The sequence below is a fragment of the Apaloderma vittatum genome, unplaced genomic scaffold (assembly GCF_000703405.1).
Source record: "Apaloderma vittatum isolate BGI_N311 unplaced genomic scaffold, ASM70340v1 scaffold14948, whole genome shotgun sequence".
Classification (NCBI taxonomy): Eukaryota; Metazoa; Chordata; class Aves; order Trogoniformes; family Trogonidae; genus Apaloderma; species Apaloderma vittatum.
Genome location: NW_009729228.1, coordinates 3,460 through 25,145, shown reverse-complemented (window position 1 = coordinate 25,145; position 21,686 = coordinate 3,460). Strand labels below are relative to the sequence as shown.

The 21,686-nt window shown below is 37.6% G+C and overlaps 1 protein-coding gene across 1 annotated transcript in view; it reads right to left on the bottom strand.

The window, feature by feature from the left end:
- Positions 1–8,391, bottom strand: part of POSTN (periostin, osteoblast specific factor) — a 34,417-nt gene extending 26,026 nt beyond the window's left edge. Inside the window, exons 1-2 of the mRNA XM_009874372.1 lie at positions 8,235–8,391; positions 6,631–6,729 (exon numbers count right to left, since the gene is read on the bottom strand). Of these exons, the coding sequence (XP_009872674.1) occupies positions 6,631–6,729; positions 8,235–8,356 (221 nt within the window). The 5' untranslated portion in view covers positions 8,357–8,391. The remainder of the gene's footprint in view (positions 1–6,630; positions 6,730–8,234) is intronic.
- Positions 8,392–21,686: the final 13,295 nt, after the last annotated feature.

Here is a 21,686-nt window from a genome sequence, read left to right as displayed (position 1 = left end):
TAGAAATTGCTTGCTTTTTACTAAATGAAAGGCTTTGGAATTTACAGAATGACTACCATAACTAAGTTTAAGAGCTATGAAAGAACATGGGAAGTTATGTGTAACATACAGAGAGTTACTAAAAGATGATGTGACTAGAACAGCAGCTGAAGAAAATTAATATAACGAGTCTATTTTGAAAAGACAGGTGGGACTGAAGAAAGGGAAAATTAAACTGAAGATGTTGAGAGAAGCTGCTGTCAGAAAGATTGTAAAGAGAAAAGAAAAAAACTGAATGGACTGAATAGAAATTAAAATGACAAAATTACCTGACGTGACCTACAGACTGGATATAGGAACTAATCAAGTATTTAGGTTCTGAGGATTCCATGATGATAGAAAGTGGGATGGCAGAGACTCAGTTTTTCAAGGAAGACTTAAAAAGCTCAGGAATGAGACAGAGAACTAAGAACAGACGTAAAGTAGGTTATAGAGAAGAAAGACACTTAAGACTGGATGGATAGACACAAGGGAAAGTTTACTGGTAAATGTCGTGAGGATGAAACCCAGACTACAAGAAATCAATAACAGAGTTAAAAGAGTATATACAGAATTTATAGAATATATAGATTACATAGAATATATAGAATTTAGCAATACTAAGGAACTGTTACATAATGATATCAACAAAATATCATCATTCTTGAATACATATAAGCTCCACATAATAGTAAATTGTGGATAACTCATAATTCCATACTGTGACACTCGATCTAGCAATGATATTCTTATATGTCTTCTTTATCAGTATAACAGAAATAAAGGCTCTACGTAAGATCTGCCTGACAAATTCTCTTCTTTAATACAGAAGTGCAAATTCACTGAATTTATCACAGGTTATTTTGGCTCCAGAGGACAGTGGATGTCAGCAAATTATACAAACTTAAGGAAGTCTAAAACATAAACTTTAAAACAGTAGACTTCAGATATTACTTTTCAAATTATGATACACTGTGAATAACAAAGAAAAATTGCCATCACAGTTCTACATAACAGATTTATTTGTGTAGGTTAGCAGTACTAGAGTTCTGAACACAGATTCCTTGATGGTTTTTGCTGAGACTTTACCACTAAATTTCAGTTCTTAATTTGTAGACTCTTTGGGGGCAGCTGAGTACATTTCTCCTATTTTTCATAAACTAAAGCTTACAAAACATTAACCATGTACACATTAAAATGAACAGCTTATTTAAATGAAAAGTTTGGCTTCAACATCCAAACTACTTGAAGAGGTTAAAAAATGAAAGTAGACTTTATGAACAATAGTATAACAAAGCATGGTTTTAAAAGTGAGAATTATAATTCCATGACTGGCAGTAATCTGATCAAACTGGTGAAGATTGAAGAATTTTGTTTTAAACATATAGTCTTTAATTTCTCTGTGCTATGAATATATTTTGTCTCCATTCCCTCACATACATACGGCATGTTCACCCTTCTGCCATGTGCGTTTTTTCAGATGAGAAACCATGTATTGAAAGTATTTGTGTAGTTCTTTTTAACACACCTCTTTCTTTAAAGCAATTCTCTCAATAATTATTCCCTGGGAATACAAGAGTAGCATATATTTCAGGCTACAGATTTTCTAAGTAATTAACCTTACACTCCTCCTTGTTGCATCCCTGCCAGAAGCTAATAATATTAATAAAAAATCTGATTAAAGCAAACTGTATAGCAGAATAGGAGTCAGAATGTTCTCACAACTCTATGAACTGCTTTGTCAAGAGAAAATATTTTTTCCTTCCATGGAATAGGAAATATCTCCCCCTAACCCCCTGAGCAGCTATGAAAGACTGCAGTCTTAATGAGCTTTTGGAAAAAAAAGAAAAAGGAAGCTGAGATATAAGCTCAGAATAAGACATGGCAAGTTTAGTCTTCTTACCAACAATGACACAATAGATGAAAGGCAGAAAATTGGCTGAATATCATAGTTAAGAAAAAAAAAATGTTTCTTCAGCCAAGAAATACAAGATCGGTGCCTTTTTTACCATGTAATTTGTCATGTGGAGTCCAGGGATTTGCTCAGTCATCAAGGGTTACTGTAAGTTCCCACTTACAGTATTTATATTCCCATACAGTTGACTGCAGTTCGAAGGTCCATGGGACAAAGGGGTCGACATGGAGTATCCCACAATAAGGTTAAAGCCAGATAAAACTCAGTGCAAGATGCAGTTCCTCAGCACGACTCATGCATAGCACCACACAGTACACAGGGGAAGTACTGTCTCACACCTCAAGTTATCCTGATCTGTATCTCCCTGCTAGTTGAGTATAAGATCTTACCTCAGTGAAGAAAGCAGTTACTCAGGTAAACAAGCCATGATACATTCGTGAGTTTGGGGAGTTTTAGGGGGTTTTGGTAGTTTTTTTGGCTTTGAGGTGTTTCGGGTTTGGGGTTTTTTTGTTACTTTTTTTTTTTGTTAGCAAGTTAAAAGGGGCAGAGCAGCACTATCTTATGTCCTTGTTTTCCTTGGCTAACAGAGACAGTTTTCAATTTATTCAGATCAGCTCTGACTCATCTGTTTCTACTGCTTGCTGGCATGGAGATAAAATACTGCACAGAAACAATCGAAAGACTTCTGGTCCAATAGAGTTTGATTTTACCAAATCTTTAAGTTGCATCCCAATTGGAAATCTACAGCAGTGGATAGGAATTGTAAATAATAAAAGCATTGTTAAATTAATATTTTATAGAACATATATACAAGTCAGTGAGGACTTGTTAACATGGAGATATTAACATGAGAAAAGCCGTTATCCTTCAAATTAGCATTCTTATTACAGGAATCTCTTTAGTCATGTCTGTATTTCTGTTTTGAGTACACAGAGTATAAAACTCCCATTAACAGCTAAGACTAGATGCTTTGTTATAGGCACAAGATAAAATCCCTCAGGAGTTCTATGACTTAACTTACTCTCATACAAACTGCTTTCCCATCCAGCCTTGTTCTGAGATTGTTTGTACAATGGTAGGAGTGTTAGAAGAGGAGGGAGAAAGTAGGTGACAGTTTTGTGTAGACTATCATGCCCAAATCCACCCAACCCCACTGCTCAATATCTTCTTCAGGTTGGCTGTAGCAGGCTTCTCACTTAGGGCCTTGCACAAGCTCTGTAAAATGTTTTACAGCTTACATTCTTCTAAGTTCTAGTCATTGAAGAGATTAACCACCTGACTTTAGTTCAATGTGCTCAAACTGCCTATTGCTTCCAACAGTTTTTCCTGAGACATGAAGGTATCTACCACTGCATAACTTATTTTACTTCTGGAGCTCAGTGAAGTAATGAATTTCCTGTTAGATTTGTGCTGAGAGTAGTCTTTCTGTCATGGGAAGTCATGACATCTATCTAGGAATAAAACCACAGGAGTAGGTTGTTTTCCAAAACTGACTTTGAGAATATCCAAATTTCAGTCTAAGTCATGTCCAGGAAATACCCTTCTTCCCAATGTGTCTGCAGTGGAATAAGATGTAGTGCCAAAGAAGCCAATGGTATGGCAGACTTTACTCAAAAGGTGATGTATTTTGGATGACTTTCTGCATGTCCTCTGAAGGAGAAAGGGAGTCAGTGTTATAATGCCACATGGAGGAGAAGGAAAGATTCTCATAAAAACAGTAAACCTATGAGTCCTGAAAAAAATTGAAGGTAGAGGTATGGCAAATGGCGACACAGTCTGGTTTGGCTGGAAATTGCTCATTATTACCATCATCAAAAGAAAACAAATCTGTGATTTGTATGAAAAGATGAATTGTAACCTGTCTGGATTTGCTTATAAGAACAAAGCCAACATCAAAATGGGAGAGACCGGTTAAGATTCCTGCCCGGTCCCCATGTGTTGCCTGGTCTAGTCAAGAGGTGGCGTCCCTGCCCATGACAGGGAGGTTGGACTAGATGATCTCTAAGGTCCCTTCCAGCCCATGCCATTCTATGATTCTATGATTCCAGACAGTCAATTCTGTTCCAAAGAAACTTCTGTGGATTTAGAATAATCAGATTTCTTGTCTTTGTAGGATGATCATTATGATTGTGTTATGTCCACTCTAACTTACTGCTGTTACCTTACTCCTTAAGTAAGTGATTAGTAACACATAAATTTTCAGTAGCAAAAAGCTCAAGGGTGACAACTTGGACCATAAAATCAGGTGTTCTCCTCAGCACTGGTGGTGCCATACTATCATTCTTCATGTTTAGACTGACTTCAGAGTTGAGATTTCAAAGCTGTGGCAGTGCTTGAAAGACAAGACTGAGTGTTGGAATCAGTATCTCACTGTATTGGAAGTATAATTCAGCTCCATTAATTTATGATATGCTTTCAGAGCACTGAAAGAATTTTCTCAGAAAGAAAGTGGAAGAAAACTTCCTCTTACTACATCTTCCCTCAACCTTTTTCCTAAGAATCCTTCTCAACACTGTGTTAAGACATGTAGCATCTCACAGGAATCTAAAAAAAAATGCGAAGCATCTGACACCCAACAGGAGCAGTAGCAGCCACAACCCAAGCCTATTTCAGGTCCTTGCCTGACTACTATCTGAGTCACACGCCTGATTTTAACAGTGCAAAAATTGTTACTGGCAGCATTTTCCTTACATAAATAATCATTTGGGAGTCTTAATTAGTTTTACACTACTAAGTATAGGGATCATGCTCAAGAAGAACTATGAGTATAATTGTCAGCGAGGACTGTTGAGTCAGCTAAAAAACGAAACAGAATGTAAAGCTGGCTTTGAAGAAAAATGAAAAAAAAATCAATAGGAAAAGGATACATTTTTAAATTATGAAAGTGTCATATATGTAGAGGCACTGAAGAGAGCATGAGACATTGTAGCCATAATAGCAATGGTGATGCATGGACACACCATTTTTTGTGCTTCTCCCACTCCCCAGTAAAAACTCAGATTGTGTCTCTATGCAATTCATTCTCAACATAGAATTCCTTGACATTCTGTAAAGAACAGTTCAATGAATTTCATACAAGTTTAAAAAGTTTTAACTTAAAAGTATTCTCTTTGTAAAAACTCACTTGGAATCAATGTGAGCTATGTGTAATTGTTTAAAGTCAAACATACCTATTTTTTTTTCCAGAATTTATCACTGTTTCTATATATAGAAACAATTTTTAACTTGAAGAATGGACTGGAAAGTGCAGTTCCTATTTACTCATGGCTTTGACAATTAGGGGAATAAAAATACAGCTGCCCAAGTGCAAATTATCAGTCATACCTTGTTTAAATTCTCCTTTCTAATTTATCTAGTGAATTACTGTTGATCTGAAAAAAACATATTCAGGAGAATCTAAGAGCTTTTTATGCACAGGGAGTAATTTTGCACCAGTTTATGTTGCCAACATCATGGATATTTTTCTTCCATATTAGCCCCTGTTCAGGAAGCTTTTGACATAGAAACAAAAAAATCTCTATTTTGCATTATATTAACATTTAAACAGTGGCTGGTATTCATTAGGAATGTTTTAAATCCAAATCTTACTTTAAGTGGTGTTGAGTTCCTCATACATATAATTTGTACCATGTATCCATATAACTTAACATCTTCATGATATATAGCATACAATCAGCAACTATTGAAATTCTGCACTTAAATATTACTTGAGTGTTTGAAAGAATTTTATAGGCCTTCACTAAGAGACTCCTAATGCCCTAAGACAGAGCTGTAATTGAAGCCTGAACTCCCTGTTCACTCAAGCCCTTCTGAAAATGTCACCCCAGACCTATTTGGACCCTGTAAGAGAACAACAGAAAAATAAAAATAACAATTTCCTGTGACAACTGCTGAGAAATTTATCCAAGTAATTGCATAACAGTAAGATAAAGTGTAGAACATGAGAAAAACAGTAGTTTATTATATTGGGTAAACAACATCAGTGTCTGTTAAATTACTTAATTCTAAGTGAGACAAGGCGGGCAGATCAAATTCAGGACTGGGAAGGTTTGTATGTGTTCACGTTCTGAAGCTGCTCTATGGTTGATGAGACAGTAGTGACTTTGACATTTTGTCACAGAGAAGGCAATGACTCGCATTCTGAGAGGAAGTGACAATTGAAACATACACACAGATTCCGAAAGAACACTCAACTCACATTTAATCTGTATCCTCAACCATATTTTGACTATTTTTTTTCTTTGGGGAGAGATGTGGTCTGAGCACACAGCTCTGCTGGGTAGTGCTGAGTTCTTTACACGACTGGCCTATTACACCCCTCTGTGGTTTTGGATAGGTCACTTAATCTCATGTCTCTCTGTGTTTAGAATAGAGCTATGAATATTTAACTCAGAGAACTATTACTGAAACAAATGCTTTGAAGCCTTTTAAACTTAAAAAATCTACTTAGTATGCTGTCATTTTCAGACTTTCCACTCTTTTTGTGATTATTTTTGGCAACAATTATTCGATCAGTTATCCATGTGGTTTTAGAAGCAGTTAAAAGTGAAGCTGTAAACCTGTAAAATTATGAACTGAATTCTTCCTGTATATCCATTTGAAACAAAGAGTTTGTCTCTGAGAAAATGAGTGTTTTCTAACTGCACATTAGTTTATATCAATGCATGGGGAATAGTTTTGAAACAGAGCGTACTTACGCTTTCTTTCCACAGATGGCTCCCTGGTACCAGTTTCTGCAGGTGCTGAAGTATTTCTTTTTTGTTCCCATAACTTGCTGAAGGGCACAGACATTTGGGCTGTGAGTGAGAGTGAGAAACACTTTTAAAAGAACTTTCTGTACATTTCATAGAGAAGTTTCTCATAAAATAGCGACAAATACCATTAAGAAAGAGTAAGAAATGAACATCTGGCTTCAGTTCCCGGGGCAGGTGTGTTTTCCAGCAACCACAGTGCAAGCTCCTAGGATTGCCCAGCTGGGATCCTTGGCAAGCCCACCATCCTGGCAGGGACAGAAGGGTCCCCTCTGTTCTGGTTTGACTCTCGGTCTCTGATGGGCAGTGATGGCCAGCTGTGCCTAGTCAAGTCTCAATATGCCTTTCATCTCTCCCATACCCCAGTAAAATGAATTAATTACTAGGCACCAGGGAACAAGCTGTGAATACAATCAGGCTCTTTTCATTAAAGTTTTTGTCTCGTACACATCTGTGCAGCTGAAGGTCATGGGTAGATGGGGAAGAAAAGTGCCTTGTTCTTTATGTAGAAGGAAATCCTGTCTTCTGTAAATCAATCAACTATTTTGATTACCAATCATTCGGAGCACCACAGGCACCTAAGTAAACATTCTTGGAATTACTGGGGACCAAAGTGTAAATTGGCCTGTATCTAAAGGAGGCACAGATTTCAAATGAGGAATACTTATTCCTTAGTATGGTAGTGTACAGAAGAGGAATTTCTTCAGGACAAATTCCATGAAACAATGGCTTTTTTTTCAGTGATTTTTTACTTCTACAGTTAAAAAGAAAGTAATGAATTCAAAAGTTAGTGCATATATTTTACATCCGTGGGAAACCAGTGAACTTTCTCATTTGAAAAGCTCAGTGCGTGTATGCATAGCAGGCAGAGGGAATTCAGTAGAGGAAGAGAGGATGGTAAACAATTCTTATTCACAGAATGTTTTTCACTCAAGGAGATCGAAGGAAAATATGTTTAAACGCATGGCTCCCTGACACCAGCTGTTCAAATTATTTCTGTGTCTCTGAGCAGCCTGGCTTGTAAGCATTGTCTTTTGGGTACCCTGCCGAGCAGCTTGCCACATTCCTCTAGTGGGAACAGAAGTTTTACAAAGGGGTCCCAGTATATGTTCCCATGTTAGAAAGCATTTAAATAGGGATCATGGTTTTCATTAGGGTGGAATAAAGGGAGCAAATACTGTGGGATAGGTGTCAACTCTATTCAAACATGTGAAAACATATTAAACATAAATGACGTCCAATTATATCAATTGTGAACTGTCATTAACCTCAGTGATTCTAAAATGCATATATTTTGTTCATTGAGAAGTGGTGATTTTATATTCTTCCACGTTGTAAAGGTTAACAATATTCTGTCTCCTTTTGAAACTCCCCAAAAAGCTTTGTATTTAAGATCAATTCTTGTAAAATTAATTGAGAAAGAAATTTCTACTTGAATGATACTAAGAATTCTTAGTGAAACATTACATTTAATATAATCTGAGAAAGAAGGAGGAGAATAAATATTAACAGTCTCCCTTTTAAAAAAGAATTAAAACCCAGTTACTCACCCTTGGTCGCGTGCCCTTATTCGACTATGAGTTAAAATCTTGTCATAGTGAGCAGAAGCAGCTGCTTGTTCAAAAACAGACAATAAAAAAGTGGAAAAGGTGAATAAGAAGAAGATCTTCATCTCTAGTCCTCTGTTGCTTCTGGCAAGTCTAGAAGAGAGAACTGGCAAAGGGTCTGGAGAGCTGACAATTTATATACATGTTGGAAGGTGGTGGGAGGGAACCGCAGGATCAACCTGAAACTTTGTACCACCCCTCCTTAGAATAGCAGCTTTCACTGCCAGCTTCAGTAACCTAAATTAGTATCGTATATTAACCATATAAACTTTTTTTGTTTTAATTCCCAGTTGACTAATTTCTTCCTTATTACAGAAAGCTTAGCATTGAATTCTGCTGACACAACAGCAGAAAAAGTTTGAGATGCTTAGACTTTGATTTATAATTTGATATTTATAGCACTGAAAGATCCAGAGGTCATGATCACTGCATGTGGCTTCGTTCAAATCCAGAGGAAGATGTTGCCTATTCCCATAAGAACTGTACTGTTCTCTTTTTTTTCCTTGTTATCAATTATGAGGTGTTTAACTAGTGAAGTTGATGAAAATTCCAGGCAAGATTGGTGTCAACAACCTAGAATAGAGAAAGCCTTATTAATACACATTCTAATTATGAAGTAATTACACAATCATATGGAGTATTAGCTTCAGAATTAGTTTTAATTCTGACAATAACAGTTGATATTACATAATGCATTTATTCAGACCTTTATGTAATCATGCAAAAATCTCTGAGTGAGTATCTGAAAATTTGAATATATACTTTTTTACCTTTATTATTCAGTCCTTGAGAGCCTTTTATGCAAATGGAAACTGCAATTCCAGGCTCTAAATGAAGGAACTGAGGCAGAAAGGTAAAGTGACAGGCTCAAGATTCCAGTGAATTGATAGTCTTAAGGCTTCACGGACAGTAAGCATTTGGACTGTAATCCAGGAGTTTTTCAATTTTCATGCAAAGGTAAAATATCTGCCATTTATATAGAAGTGTTTGCATATGAGTGCAATTTCAAGGTATAATCTACAGATCATTTCAGATCTTTATGAAAGTAAGATGAGTTCTAATGGCAGTTCTTTGCTGTAGTTTCTTCCTCCAAACCAGAGCAAGTAGTGAGGTGAGTAATTGGAAACTGATGGAATAATGGACTGACTGACATACCTGGGTCAAACCTCTCGTTATAGAACAGATAAAAATGAGGCAAAGAGCAGTGGGCAGAGACTATTTCCTATACATCATATGTAAAATTGCAACTAGGTGTTGGTGTATAGACATTTTATGATTAAGATATCTCTTGCATAAGCATAGCGCTTCACGGATTCTAAGGTTAAGAGTAGGGACATTTCATTAAATGGTAGGTGAATTTCTTTTCTACTGTGACCTGTACTCATCCTACCCACAAATGACTTGAGGTAGTTTATGGAACTATCAGCATCTCTAGACTCACTGTGTGTGAACTCGATAAAACTCCACCCCTGAAACAATCACTGTCAGATCAGCTGATGGAGGTGATGGGTCAGCTCTGTGATATAATACTATAAACTTTAGGGTAATGTTAGTGCTGTGCTCCTTCTATTCCTCTCAGAGCTTTTTATCTCTTTCTGATCTTTGCAGCGAGTAATATAGTGACATTATCTCTTAAATGTCTAGCTGTGATATTTCAAGCTGCTAACAGCCCTCAGTTGATCACCCTTTGTAGAACTCAATAGATGAAAAAATTAGAAGATACCCTGTTAAAGTATCTTGACAAACTTGAGAAAGTCCCAAAACTTTCCCAGCAGCTGGTCTTCTCAGGAGTGCCAATCTCCTGAGTGTCTCAATTCTCAACACATTCTTCTCTTCCATAGCTACCATGTAGCATCAAAATGAGTAGAAATTAATGCTGCTGCATGCACTGATCTCCTATTGTTTGCTAGAGCTATCTACCACAGCTAAAGAAGGAGCAATCTAAACAGGGCAAATATTTTTACTTCCAGATATTTCTAGCTTTCTGATTAGTGACCTTACCTCAAATCACAAAGAATTCGATTTGTTGTCTGCATGGAGTACAGTAGGCTCTAATTCTTAAACTGGTAGTTCCTGTACATAAAACCTTACTCTTCCCTGTTTCCACTTGTTTTTCTTTGTGGTAGAAGCTGTATATAATGGGAACAAATAGTGATTCTGAGACCATTCAGCTTCCCACTTCCATATATTAATGTTATAAAACGCCCTTTTCCACTTCAGAGGTACAGAAAAAAAGATCTGAAGGACTCAATATTAAATATGGTGAGAGAGGTAATAGAGCAACACAGAAACTGGTAATAAAGAAATATACAACCATAAAGGCATATAAATTAATCAAATTAAAGAATAATCAACGTCAGGGGGCCGGTTATCTCAGTTAGTTGAGAGTAGCACTAACAACGCTAAGGTCGTGGGTTCGTTTCCCATGCAGTCCCCATGTGTTGCCTGATCTAGTCGAGAGGTGGCGTCCCTGGCAGCAGGGAGGCTGGATTAAAATGGTCTCTAAGGTCCCTTCCAGCTTAGGCCATTCTATGATTCTATGATTAAAACTTGTATCAACCTTGGTAGCATCATTATATTTAATGATGCAAATGTTAATAAAAAATAGCCAATGTATAAATTTTACTGAAATAAAATAGAATAAAGAAAAAATAATGATTATAAACTTGACTTTCTGAAAAATTCCTAAATCACTGAATGAGTTGTTCTGCCGAGTGATGCAAAAATGCACATATCCTAAAATGGATTAAACTAATTTTTAAATTTTGAAAAGTATCAACTAAATGCAAGTTGTAAAAGCTTGTAATATAAAAACTTTCAATGAAAAAAAGCAAACAGCGAAATACATCAAGAAGATAAAACAGTCCAACTACATAAATCTTATTCATCATTGTGTTTATTTCAGCCTGGATACAAATACAAATAATGAAAAGAGTCTCCATGTTGCCTATGATGAATTGACATGCTGAAAAGCACACTAGAGTAATCAATTTCAAGTTTACCAGCTAAAATACTGTTCTGGTTAACCAACACTATTCACTTGTGCTCACTGCTACTCTATTTATTTTAATCTATTTTTATTTAGCAAGGTGGCTAGCCCACCAAGAAGCTGTCTTAGCTGTTTTCTTCCTTTGGCTAAATATTTTGTGCAATATTATACTTGCTAAGGGATATGATGTTGAAATTCAAATTATAAAAGTTGAAAACCTAGTATTAAAATTCAATAAAAGACCTCACGGATGTGAATTATTATTTTAGTAATAGCATTTTTTATTATGCACAGAAGAATAAACATATCCAAAGAGATACCTGGAACATGTGTAGAATAAGTGCTGATTTTCATCTTCATGAAATGTAGTGTCAAAAAGAAAAATCAAGGTAACCGCTAGTCTGAATTGTTTCTTGTATTTCTCTAGAGACCTCTAGTGGAGGTTTCTCTTTAAACGTCGTTTTCTCAAACCTGCGTTATTTCCCTAAGAGCTTATTGTACGATTAGTTTAATTATGTCATGTGAAAATCTTTGAATTCTGATATTTAGGAATTTGACATCTAAATGAAGTGGGTTTTTTACATCTAAATGAAGTAATATAAGCTATGTGTTAGTCACTTATGACTAATTCTACTGATGATGTGCAGAAACGGAGCAAATAAGAATGGAAGGAAATTAAAGGGTTTTTAAATAGTCTTTTCTCAGTTAAAACCTGCAGATGTTTCACATCATTTACCATATGTGTCCTGTGTTACACATACTCTACTTCTTTATTTTATAAATACTTCATGTGCTAACTTTTTGTTGTTTGAGTGTATGTGTGCAGTGGAAAGAGCAAATGGGCAAAAAAAGTTTTAAGATAAAAAAAAAGACTTCCTCTATCCTGCAATCGTTGCTGGAATCCTTCGCTGTCCCGAGAAATCCCAATTCAGCAAATTTGGACTTTTTGTCATTAACTTCACTTAGATCAGTAATTTGCCTCTGCAGTAATGTGCTGTGTCTCTTCTTAAAAAAAAAAAATTCTTTTTAGAAATGCCATTGATATGTACTAGAAGAACCCAAACAACCCACTGTGCTTTTAGGAAAACTAAAAGGTAAAAGAAATCTAGTGTTTGCAATTGCAAATGGTTTGCAGATGGTTTGGTTGTAATAGAGTTCTGTGCCAGGTGCAGGTGGCATATGTGGCTTCTCTGCATATCTGCCTTGTAGAAGTGTTGTAAGGGAGCTGCAGTCAGGGAAAGAAATATTTACTGCAGCACCACCTAGGAACCACATCAAATAAAGCAAGAAAAAAACATGTAAAAGTCTTCTGTTTCCTTGAGAGTATCTAGCAAAGAAACACTAGGATGGTCACTGTTGTGACTGCCTGGCAGAGATTTGCTGCTGATAGCTGTCTCTTTCCTTTCCATGCCTATTTTACCAAAGATGAATCCATATACAACCATCGCCACAAATGAGAAATGGAAATAAACCTCAAGAAAGTAACTAGGAAAGACTTGATGATGGGTCCTGTGAAGAGAATGCTCATGAGTGCATGGGTTGACAGTCAATCAGACTTGTTGGGAAATTACAGGAAAATAGTCCCAAGAAGGCTCCTAATTTTTTTCTCCACTATCATAGGTACTTAGATGCTAAGAAATCTTCTTAACCTACCCACATATTTTGTGTCACAACAGGGTTTTACTTTAAGGTATCTTGACTCACTTCTGAAACATCATGAACCTGCTCAACTGATGATTTGATGTGATCGCTTTTCAAATAGGGTTCATATCACCTAAATTTATCTATTTCAAAGTCAAAGCTAGTCATCTTGACTCCCCTTGAACCCTAGATGGAAAGAGGGCAGATTTTCAGTGTGGATGATTTATGTACTCTGTCTCTTTCCTTTAACGGCAGAGCAGATGAGACCTCTAGTTTGAACTAGACTCCTAATGTTTAGAGAGCTCGATGTCATGTAAGAAGAACCGAACTCTGCAATCTTTTCTTGGGTTGATTCTTTTTCAGAGAATAGACACTGAGAAATACATTATTTAAATAAGGCTGCTTTACAGTACCGGGCACGTCTCCATGGAGGATCACCGCCTCCCGAAGGTTGTGCTCTGTGGTGAACTCACCACGAGCTGCTGCAACAGAGGAGCCCCAAAGAGGAGATACAGGGACTCTCTGAAACAATACCTCAGTTTTAGCCATACTGACTGCCATCAGTGGTCCACTCTGGCCTCCAACTGGCAGATGTGGAGATACATCATCCATAACGCTGCTGCCTCCTTTGAGAGCACACGTAGAACTAGTCTTGAGGAGAAAAGACAGCGCAGAAAGAACCGTGCCTCGCCAGTACTGCCTAAGGAGACTTTCCGCTGTGCCTTTTGCAACCGGACTTGCCTATCCCGCATCGGCCTTTTTAGCCATCAGCGTACTTGTAGCAAGTGTGGGTAGAGCCCTTCCCATATCTTCGTTCGCGAAGCCCAGCCATGATGATGATGATGTTTTCAGGTGATCAGCTGGTTTATTACCTTTTTCCCCTGTTCATTCCCAGCCCTATGATGCCCCTTACTGGTATTCTGCCTAAATTTCCACTTTTATTAAGGTCATCCTATTAAGCATAGCTATATCACACCTGTTGGAAGTAATTAATTTTCCTCCTACTGTTGTGTTCATTTATTCAGACGCTTTTAGACTCTGCTCATAAATCTCATTAGGTTTCTCATTGCCAAGCTATAAAATTTGAATGTTCTTATGTTTCCCCACTACCCAATTCTTACAATAATTACTCTTGTCTGAACTCAGCCTTTCTTGTCAAAAATCTCTCTGCCAACAAGATACACAAAAGTGAAAACAAATCTCAACACAATTATGTCATGTTTCAAGATAAGCCAACACTAATTCTGGATTAATCTCTCTTTGGTCATTTACTGTAGGACCTAGACAAAGAACTGTGCTCCTAAATATTATTTTTTTTCCTAAAATTTAAATTTCATTTAGCACAACATTGAAAAGATTTTTTTCTCCTCATATTTTCACTATTTTTCACTATCTAAGCTTACTCTCTATATAACTCTCTCCTCATAACCTTAATCAACATATTAAGCAAGGTGTTTAGCAAATAAATCTTGTATTATTGTTGCCCATGATAAACCCTCAATGAATGCAGGAGATAGCATGTGTATGTCAGTGAGGCTTAAATCACAGAAAGCATTGATAGATAAAGAAACACAAAAATAGCTCTAAGCCATCTAAATTTGGGAGAAAATGGAGAAAAGGAGACTCAAAGTTGTCATTATTGTGGCTCAGAGTTGGACGTGTCAATTAATACTTTGGCTCTTGCAATATGGAAGGAAATATCCATCCTTCAACACCTTGGAGACTAAAGGTGTCTAAGCTTTAGGCAAATAAATAGAAATTGTAAAATGAGTCTAATGCCTTAGAAAGTTTTATTTTGTAGTCGTATTCTGATGGAAGAAGAGATATTGCCAAATTTTAAAATATCATGGACTATGCTATATTTTTTGTTTATTACAAAAATATTCAATAATGTTTATGCATAATTATTAAACTACAGTATTCCTAGATGTGATGGTAAACTAAGACTTATGGTATCTGATACGTCCATTTTATAAAAACTGACAGTTCAGCATAAATGATAAAGTCCTATTCCTCAGTCCTGATCTACATATTTAGCTTAGTTAGCCTGAAAAACAAAATGAGCATTAGGCAAACTTCTCAGGAAATGGGACTGTTGATTCCTCATCCAACAGCAGGTGATGCTGTTGCCACAGGCAACAAACTCATCTCCTTAGAGAACGAGCACAGCATCTGATAACGCAGCCTGAGATAAGATCCACAATATCAAGGAGTTCTTGTGCTTATACAGAACGTGATAAGTGCAATACTGAGGTAAGAGCTGAGTGGAACAATAAATAGGAGTTAATAAACTATTCAGACAGCGGTGAAGTGTAGTATCTGGTCACGAGGAAGCAGCAAAAGCCTACACCAAGGGTGCTTGTGCTGTCACCCACTAATATTTTGAGGTTGCACTAAACTTAGAATGACTGATAGTGAACTACACTGTGTGCTCACAATCTCTATTCTTTACCGCTTAAAGGGGAAAAAAAAAGCCCAACAAACAAAAATCCTATGAGTCAGTCAGTACCATCCAGTTTATCTAGTTAATATGTCTCCTGGTAATTTTTTTTTTGTGTGGTTGAGGTTGAAATTAAGGCAAATTGCCAGTAATATGCATTCAAAGTGGCCCAAATAAATGCTGATTTACTCTTCTGGAAAGCTCTTACAGGCTGCAAAGCTCAGTTTATTTACTCCAGTGAAGGCAGAAGTTCCCACACTTGTAGTTAATCAAAAGGCCATATGTTGCAGTGTCTGAATTTTCGGGAACACTAAGGAGGGATGCCCAGGATACACATTATTTCATCAGGTGTGATGGTCACTGTCAACTTAAGGTAAAATTCTGAGCTTCTTGTTATTTAGAGACAATCTTGACTGACATGAGTCCTTCCTGTTACAGCCTAGCTTTGTGACCTAGAATAAACATGAATCAAAACAGTAAGAAAGATATTGGGGTTTATGTGGTGGAGTGGAATGTGATGATTGGGAAAGCTTTGCATAAAAAAATCATTAAAAGAATGATAATAATCAGCATTTAAGATTAAATCCATCTTTTAAGTTAGGTGTTTGATCACATCAATAATAAAATGACTGGTAATGCTTTGCACTCAGTATAGTGCAGAGAGAGACACAGGATTGGCTGCAAATGGGAAATTAATTTGACATTAATATGCAGGTTCATTAATGATTTTTCTTCTCAAGTTTTAGTTGCCTGTGTTGTAGCAAAATACGTTTAGTCTTATTGCTGAGTAAAGGATGTAGTAGTGTCAATTGAATGTGAGAAAGGAGAAGAGGTCAAGGCATTTAGATGCAGTTTTTTGATAATTATCTGTTAGATTTTCAAACATTTCAGCAAAAAGAACTGTTAATATTTTTAGTAAGATCTAAAAGTACTTCCAATGCAGATTATTTTTTGAACTGGAAGCAATGTGGTTTAGTTTCAGAAGTCATTGCATAAACTAACATAAAATTCATCACTGATAAGGCAATGATAAATACTAAAAGCAGATTACAGTATTTTTCAGTGAAGGTTAAATCTCAAAAAAAAATCAAGCTAAAATAATTATTTTACAAGGTTAATTATAAAACACAGAGTAAAATCCTGAGTTTCAAGAATTGCTGTGTAATTCTGTGATATCCACAACTTCCACTTAAAACGAGCAGAGAATTGACGAGACACGTTGCCTTCCTTCTTCCCATTTACATTGCTATCCAGCCTATTGGGGTCCTACAACTCCGTGAGACAGGGCAATTGTCTGGTGTCGATTCCTAAAACCAGATATAGTACATGGCACAAATTTTAGGGATTTCTTAATATCTTGTTAGACTGCTTTATTGTAAGCATATAATAAAAAAAAAAACAGTATGGGTTCTGAATCATGGTTTCTTCCAAAAAGTAGATAATTTGTCTAAGCGTTGAAAAAACTTAAGATGTGGCGTCCCTGCCCATGACAGGGAGGTTGGATTAAATGATCTCTAAGGTTCCTTCCAACCTAGGCCATTCTATTCTTTCATTCTATGATTTCTGTGTGTTTAGTTCTTACAGGAAAAAAACTATCTCGTGCAGGAATGGAAGAATTTAGAGTTTTAATTTTTAATATTTATGGGACCCTTCGTTGGATTTACATTTATGCATAAACAAAGGCAATGTCACAAAGCGAATCAGAACATAAATACATTTCTTGAAAAAAATAATGAGATTGTCTTCATGATGAAAATCTTAAAATCTGCAAGTTGTCCTCTGAAGAGCTAAAACGGTATGGAAATACGAGTAACGTCACCTTTCTAAAGCAGATCATATAAACCAGCTTGAAGGAAATCAAACTTCTGGATTTAGCTGGATTCCATACAGGTTCTGTAAAACACATTTAAGAAAAAGTGTTGTTCTGGTAGAAGATGTGAGTTTCATATTTAGATTTCCATTCAGCAAATTATATGAGCACATTTATTGCATTTTAAACTTTTCAAAGCATGTGCAGTCAGACTTAGTATGTCCTGTACATTTCCGGATATAGTTCAATATTTGCACGTCAGTTTTATTTGCAGTCCTTTCTTGAATATGTGACATTTCATAAGAGATCACATCTACCTGTAGCTTTTATTATTAAACTGAAACTTTGTTCAGTTTAAAGATCATGATTTCTAAGGCAAAATTGCACAAACTTAATCACGCAAAATATACCCTACCCTGACAAATCAGGAGATTTAAGGCTGCAAAGGTTAGAGAAAACTGATTTTCTCTTGTCATGGGGAAAGACTTGAGGAAAAGATTAAGTATATTAATGTATTTTGGAGGGAATATGAAATCTTTATATATAACACTGTCAGGCACACAATTGTTGCTTCAGTGGTTCAGTGGGTTACCATAGCAATACAACTCAGTGGCTTTTGAAATACTTTTTTTAGCTTTCTCACTAGGGAGGGGGTTATTTTATTCAGAATCAAGCTTAATCAAAATGACAGAATCTTTTTATCCCCCTACAACTACAGTAAACAGCCCATAGCTTCACAAAAGATGCTTACAGGTCTGTCTTTTGAAATCATCCTCACTTGTGCTACTTAGTGCATTAATATATTTTGAAGGATCAAGAGTAAATAACTCAAGTGGCCACTTCTAATGTTATAAGGATTTTATCCGTGGCTTTGCAAGATTCTTATCTATTTTGTGTGCTTGTAGAATACTAAGTTATGTGTATATGAAACAGCTCATTGCTGTGGGTTGGCATTCACACTGGTTTCAAACAACATCCTCGTGAGAGGCAGGTATTCAGAGCCTGCCTGATGCATCTTTAAGTGACACAGCTCCTTTAGCAGGCAGTGCTCATTGCAAGAATTTCAGTATCGGATTGTTGCTGCAGAAAAGCTGAATCGGCTTCTAGGAGTAAAAGCCATGGAATGTAACAAGTATCCACATCCATAGAAGATCAGGTGTGTGGTGAATTAAAAATCAGATTCCTGAAAGGTCATGGACAGACTGAGATATAAATTACTGGATTATTAATATCATAGAATCATAGAATCATGAAATCATAGAATCATAGAATGGTCTAGGTTGGAAGGGACCTTAGAGATCCTCTAATCCAACCTCCCTGCCTTGGGCAGGGACACCTCTCAATTAGTCCAAGTTACTCAAGGCCTCATCCAACCTAGCCTTGAACACCTCAAGGGAAGGGGCAACCACAACTTCTCTGGACAATTTATTCCAAAGTTTTACCACCCTCGTGCTGAAGAATTTCTTCCTAAGATCCAATCTAAATCTGTTTTCCTTTAATTTAAATCCATTTCCCCTTTTCCTATCAGTGGACGCTCCTGTAAAAAGTCCCTCCCCAGCCTTCCTGTAGGTTCCCTTCAGGTATTGGAAGGCAGCTAGTAGGTCCCCCCAAAGTCTTCTCTTTTCCAAACTGAACAATCCCAGCTCCCGCAGCCTGTAAATTACTGCCCCCCCAAGCCTGTCCTCAGAGCAGAGGCGCTCCAGCCCCTGGATCATCTTTGTGGCCCTCCTCTGAACACGCTCCAACAGATCTATGTCCCTCTTATGGTGGGAGCACCAAAACTAGATGCAGTATTCGAGGTGGGGTCTCACAAGAGCAGAGTATAGGGGGAGAATCACCTCTCTTGACCTGCTGACCACGCTTCTCTTGATACACCCCAAGATGCGATTGGCCTTCTGGGCTGCATGATCGCACTGCCGGCTCATATTGAGCTTCTCATTTATCAATACCCCCAAGCCCTTCTCTACAGGGCTACTCAAAATTCACTCTGTGCCCAGTTTGTATTTGTGCCTGGGATTAGCCCGACCCAGGTGCAGGACCTTGCATTTTGATTTGTTGAAGCTCATGCAGTTTGTACTGGCCCATTTCTCAAGCCTATCAAAGTCCCTCTGGATGGCATCTCTTCCCTCAAGTGAGTCCATCACACCACCCAGCTTAGTGTTGTTGGCAAACTTTCTGAGGGTGCATTCAGTGTCACTGTCCATATCACTGGACAAAGATGTTGGACAGCACTGGACCCAGAACGGACTCCTGAGAAACTCCACTTGTCACTGGTTTCCACGTGGACATCTCATCATTGACCACAGTTATTTGGGTGCAACCTTCTAGCCAGCTCTTTATCCACTGAGTGGTTCATTTATCAAGTCCACGTCTCTCCATCTTAGAGACAAGGATGCCATGTGGGACAGTGTCATACTGATGAAGAGAACTACTGTTTGATTATTCTGGCTGTGAAAAAGAAAGTTTTATAATTTCTCATATCATCTAAAATAGTAAAGTATAAGCCCAAACACTATACTGTATGTTTTGAACGCCAGAAATATCTTCCCTGGAGATAACTATTGCAAAGGGAGATGCACTGTTTGTGTGAGGGATAGTTTTTCCTTTTCAATCATGCAATAAAGTTTATACCAGATTGCTTGAGTGATTGGGTAAATTTATACATTTTGCAGTACAGATGATGCCATTGTAATCATAGAATCATAGAATCATAGAACGACCTAGGCTGGAAGGGACCTTAGAGATCATTTAGTCTAACCTCCTTGTTTTGGGCAGGGACACCGTCTCTCGACTAGACCTGGCAACACATGGGGTACCGAGCAGGAATGCTAAAGAACATACTACAGATGGCACAAATCTGGCTGATCATTACATAAATTTAAACTCCACTGAACATGTTGAATTTTAATGAAATAGCTAATAAATTATTAGACACATGGCAACAAGCTCTTTAAATAGCAAGACTGTGACACTTCAGAGCTGTTGACTGCTGTGTCAGTATCAATATCAGAAGACTTATATATTATGTGACTGACTCGGAGGTGATCCAAGAAAATAACTAGTACCTACAGTTTGTATAAAACTCACACTTTTGAAAGATTAGTGTTAAAAATGTGCAAAATATTAGCTTTTTCGATACTACCAATGCAAATAAAAATAAGTTTACAAATCTAGTTATAACTGATAAGGGAAAAAGTAAAAGTCCCTGGCTCTGGACTGGAAAATTACTATCTTTGTCAGGGTTCCTGCCTCAAGACAAGTTCCCGTCCCAGCACAAGCGCCCCAGGCCATTCCTGGAGGCTGACTGCGGGGCCTCAAAATGTGCCAGAGCCCTTGGGAGGGACACACATGGAGGAAGATTATGGGAAAAGTAACATGGACATGGTTCTCAGGGAGCAGTCAGCCTCCTACACCACTCTGGAGAGCACCAGAAGAACTCAGCACTCCCTGGCCTTGCCCAGCTCTTCCATCCTCCACCACCCCAGATCACCAGCATGGCCCAGCATGAACACTGCAGGAACAGCAGGATGGGGAAGCCTCCTGTATTGTTTTCCTGGAGCCTGTGGAGTAAAAGTTATCCTACCACAAGATGGTGCTCCCCATCTTAGATGTGCGTGGTACCAGGTAAAATATGAGGTTGCATTCAGGTGCGAGCCCTTTCCTGGACCATCATGCGGGCACAGCAGGTGCCCAGCAGCACGCCTTGCTGACACCAGTGGTGTCTGTCTTGCAGGGACAGGCACTCCATGAGGGATTGTTCTCCTCCTGACACTTAAAACATAAAGGTGTGGAGAAAATCCTGCCAGAAATATCTTCCACAGGAATTCCAGTCCCAAGCAGGGTGGTTCTCTTCTGCCCTTTCACTGTCTCCACAAGAGAGAAAAAAGGCACAGAAGAAGTGTTGGACCAGCCCCTGAGTGGGGTGCTCTGATCTTGCAATCTTGAAAATCTGATAAGAAAAAGTGGCTTGACTCTTCTCCAGAAGGGCTTTATTCACATCTGTGGTTGTTTTACACATCTTTGCAAGTCATGAACAAAATATTGTATAAGCTAATTTTACTGTAAATAAGTTACATTTGCAGGTTGTCATGACCTAGGGAAGTGGATGCTTGTCAGAAGCAAAGAGTTAGGAGGAATAATAGGTAGGGATTAAAAGGCACCTGGCAATCATGACTCATCATCTTACCTACTGAAAAAAATCAACTTTAGCTTTGCTGACAGGCCACTTAACCCAGAAAAGGAATATGTTAATTATGTGTTCAATAATTAGCCAAATGCATTATTTAATTAGTGAAGTGCATGAATGGATGAATGAGATTTCCACTGTTCCTAACTACTACCCAGTGAAACCACAGCTGAGGGAACAGGTTTAGTGGATCCAGCAGGGGAAGAAGACTCTGTTGAGTGTGACTCTAGTCTGGCGATGTGAAGAGACGTGAGAGGTGTAGAATAAGAAAGGAGGGGATTGGTATGTAGGAAGTAAGAAGGAGGATCAAAACTGCCACCTTAGAATTC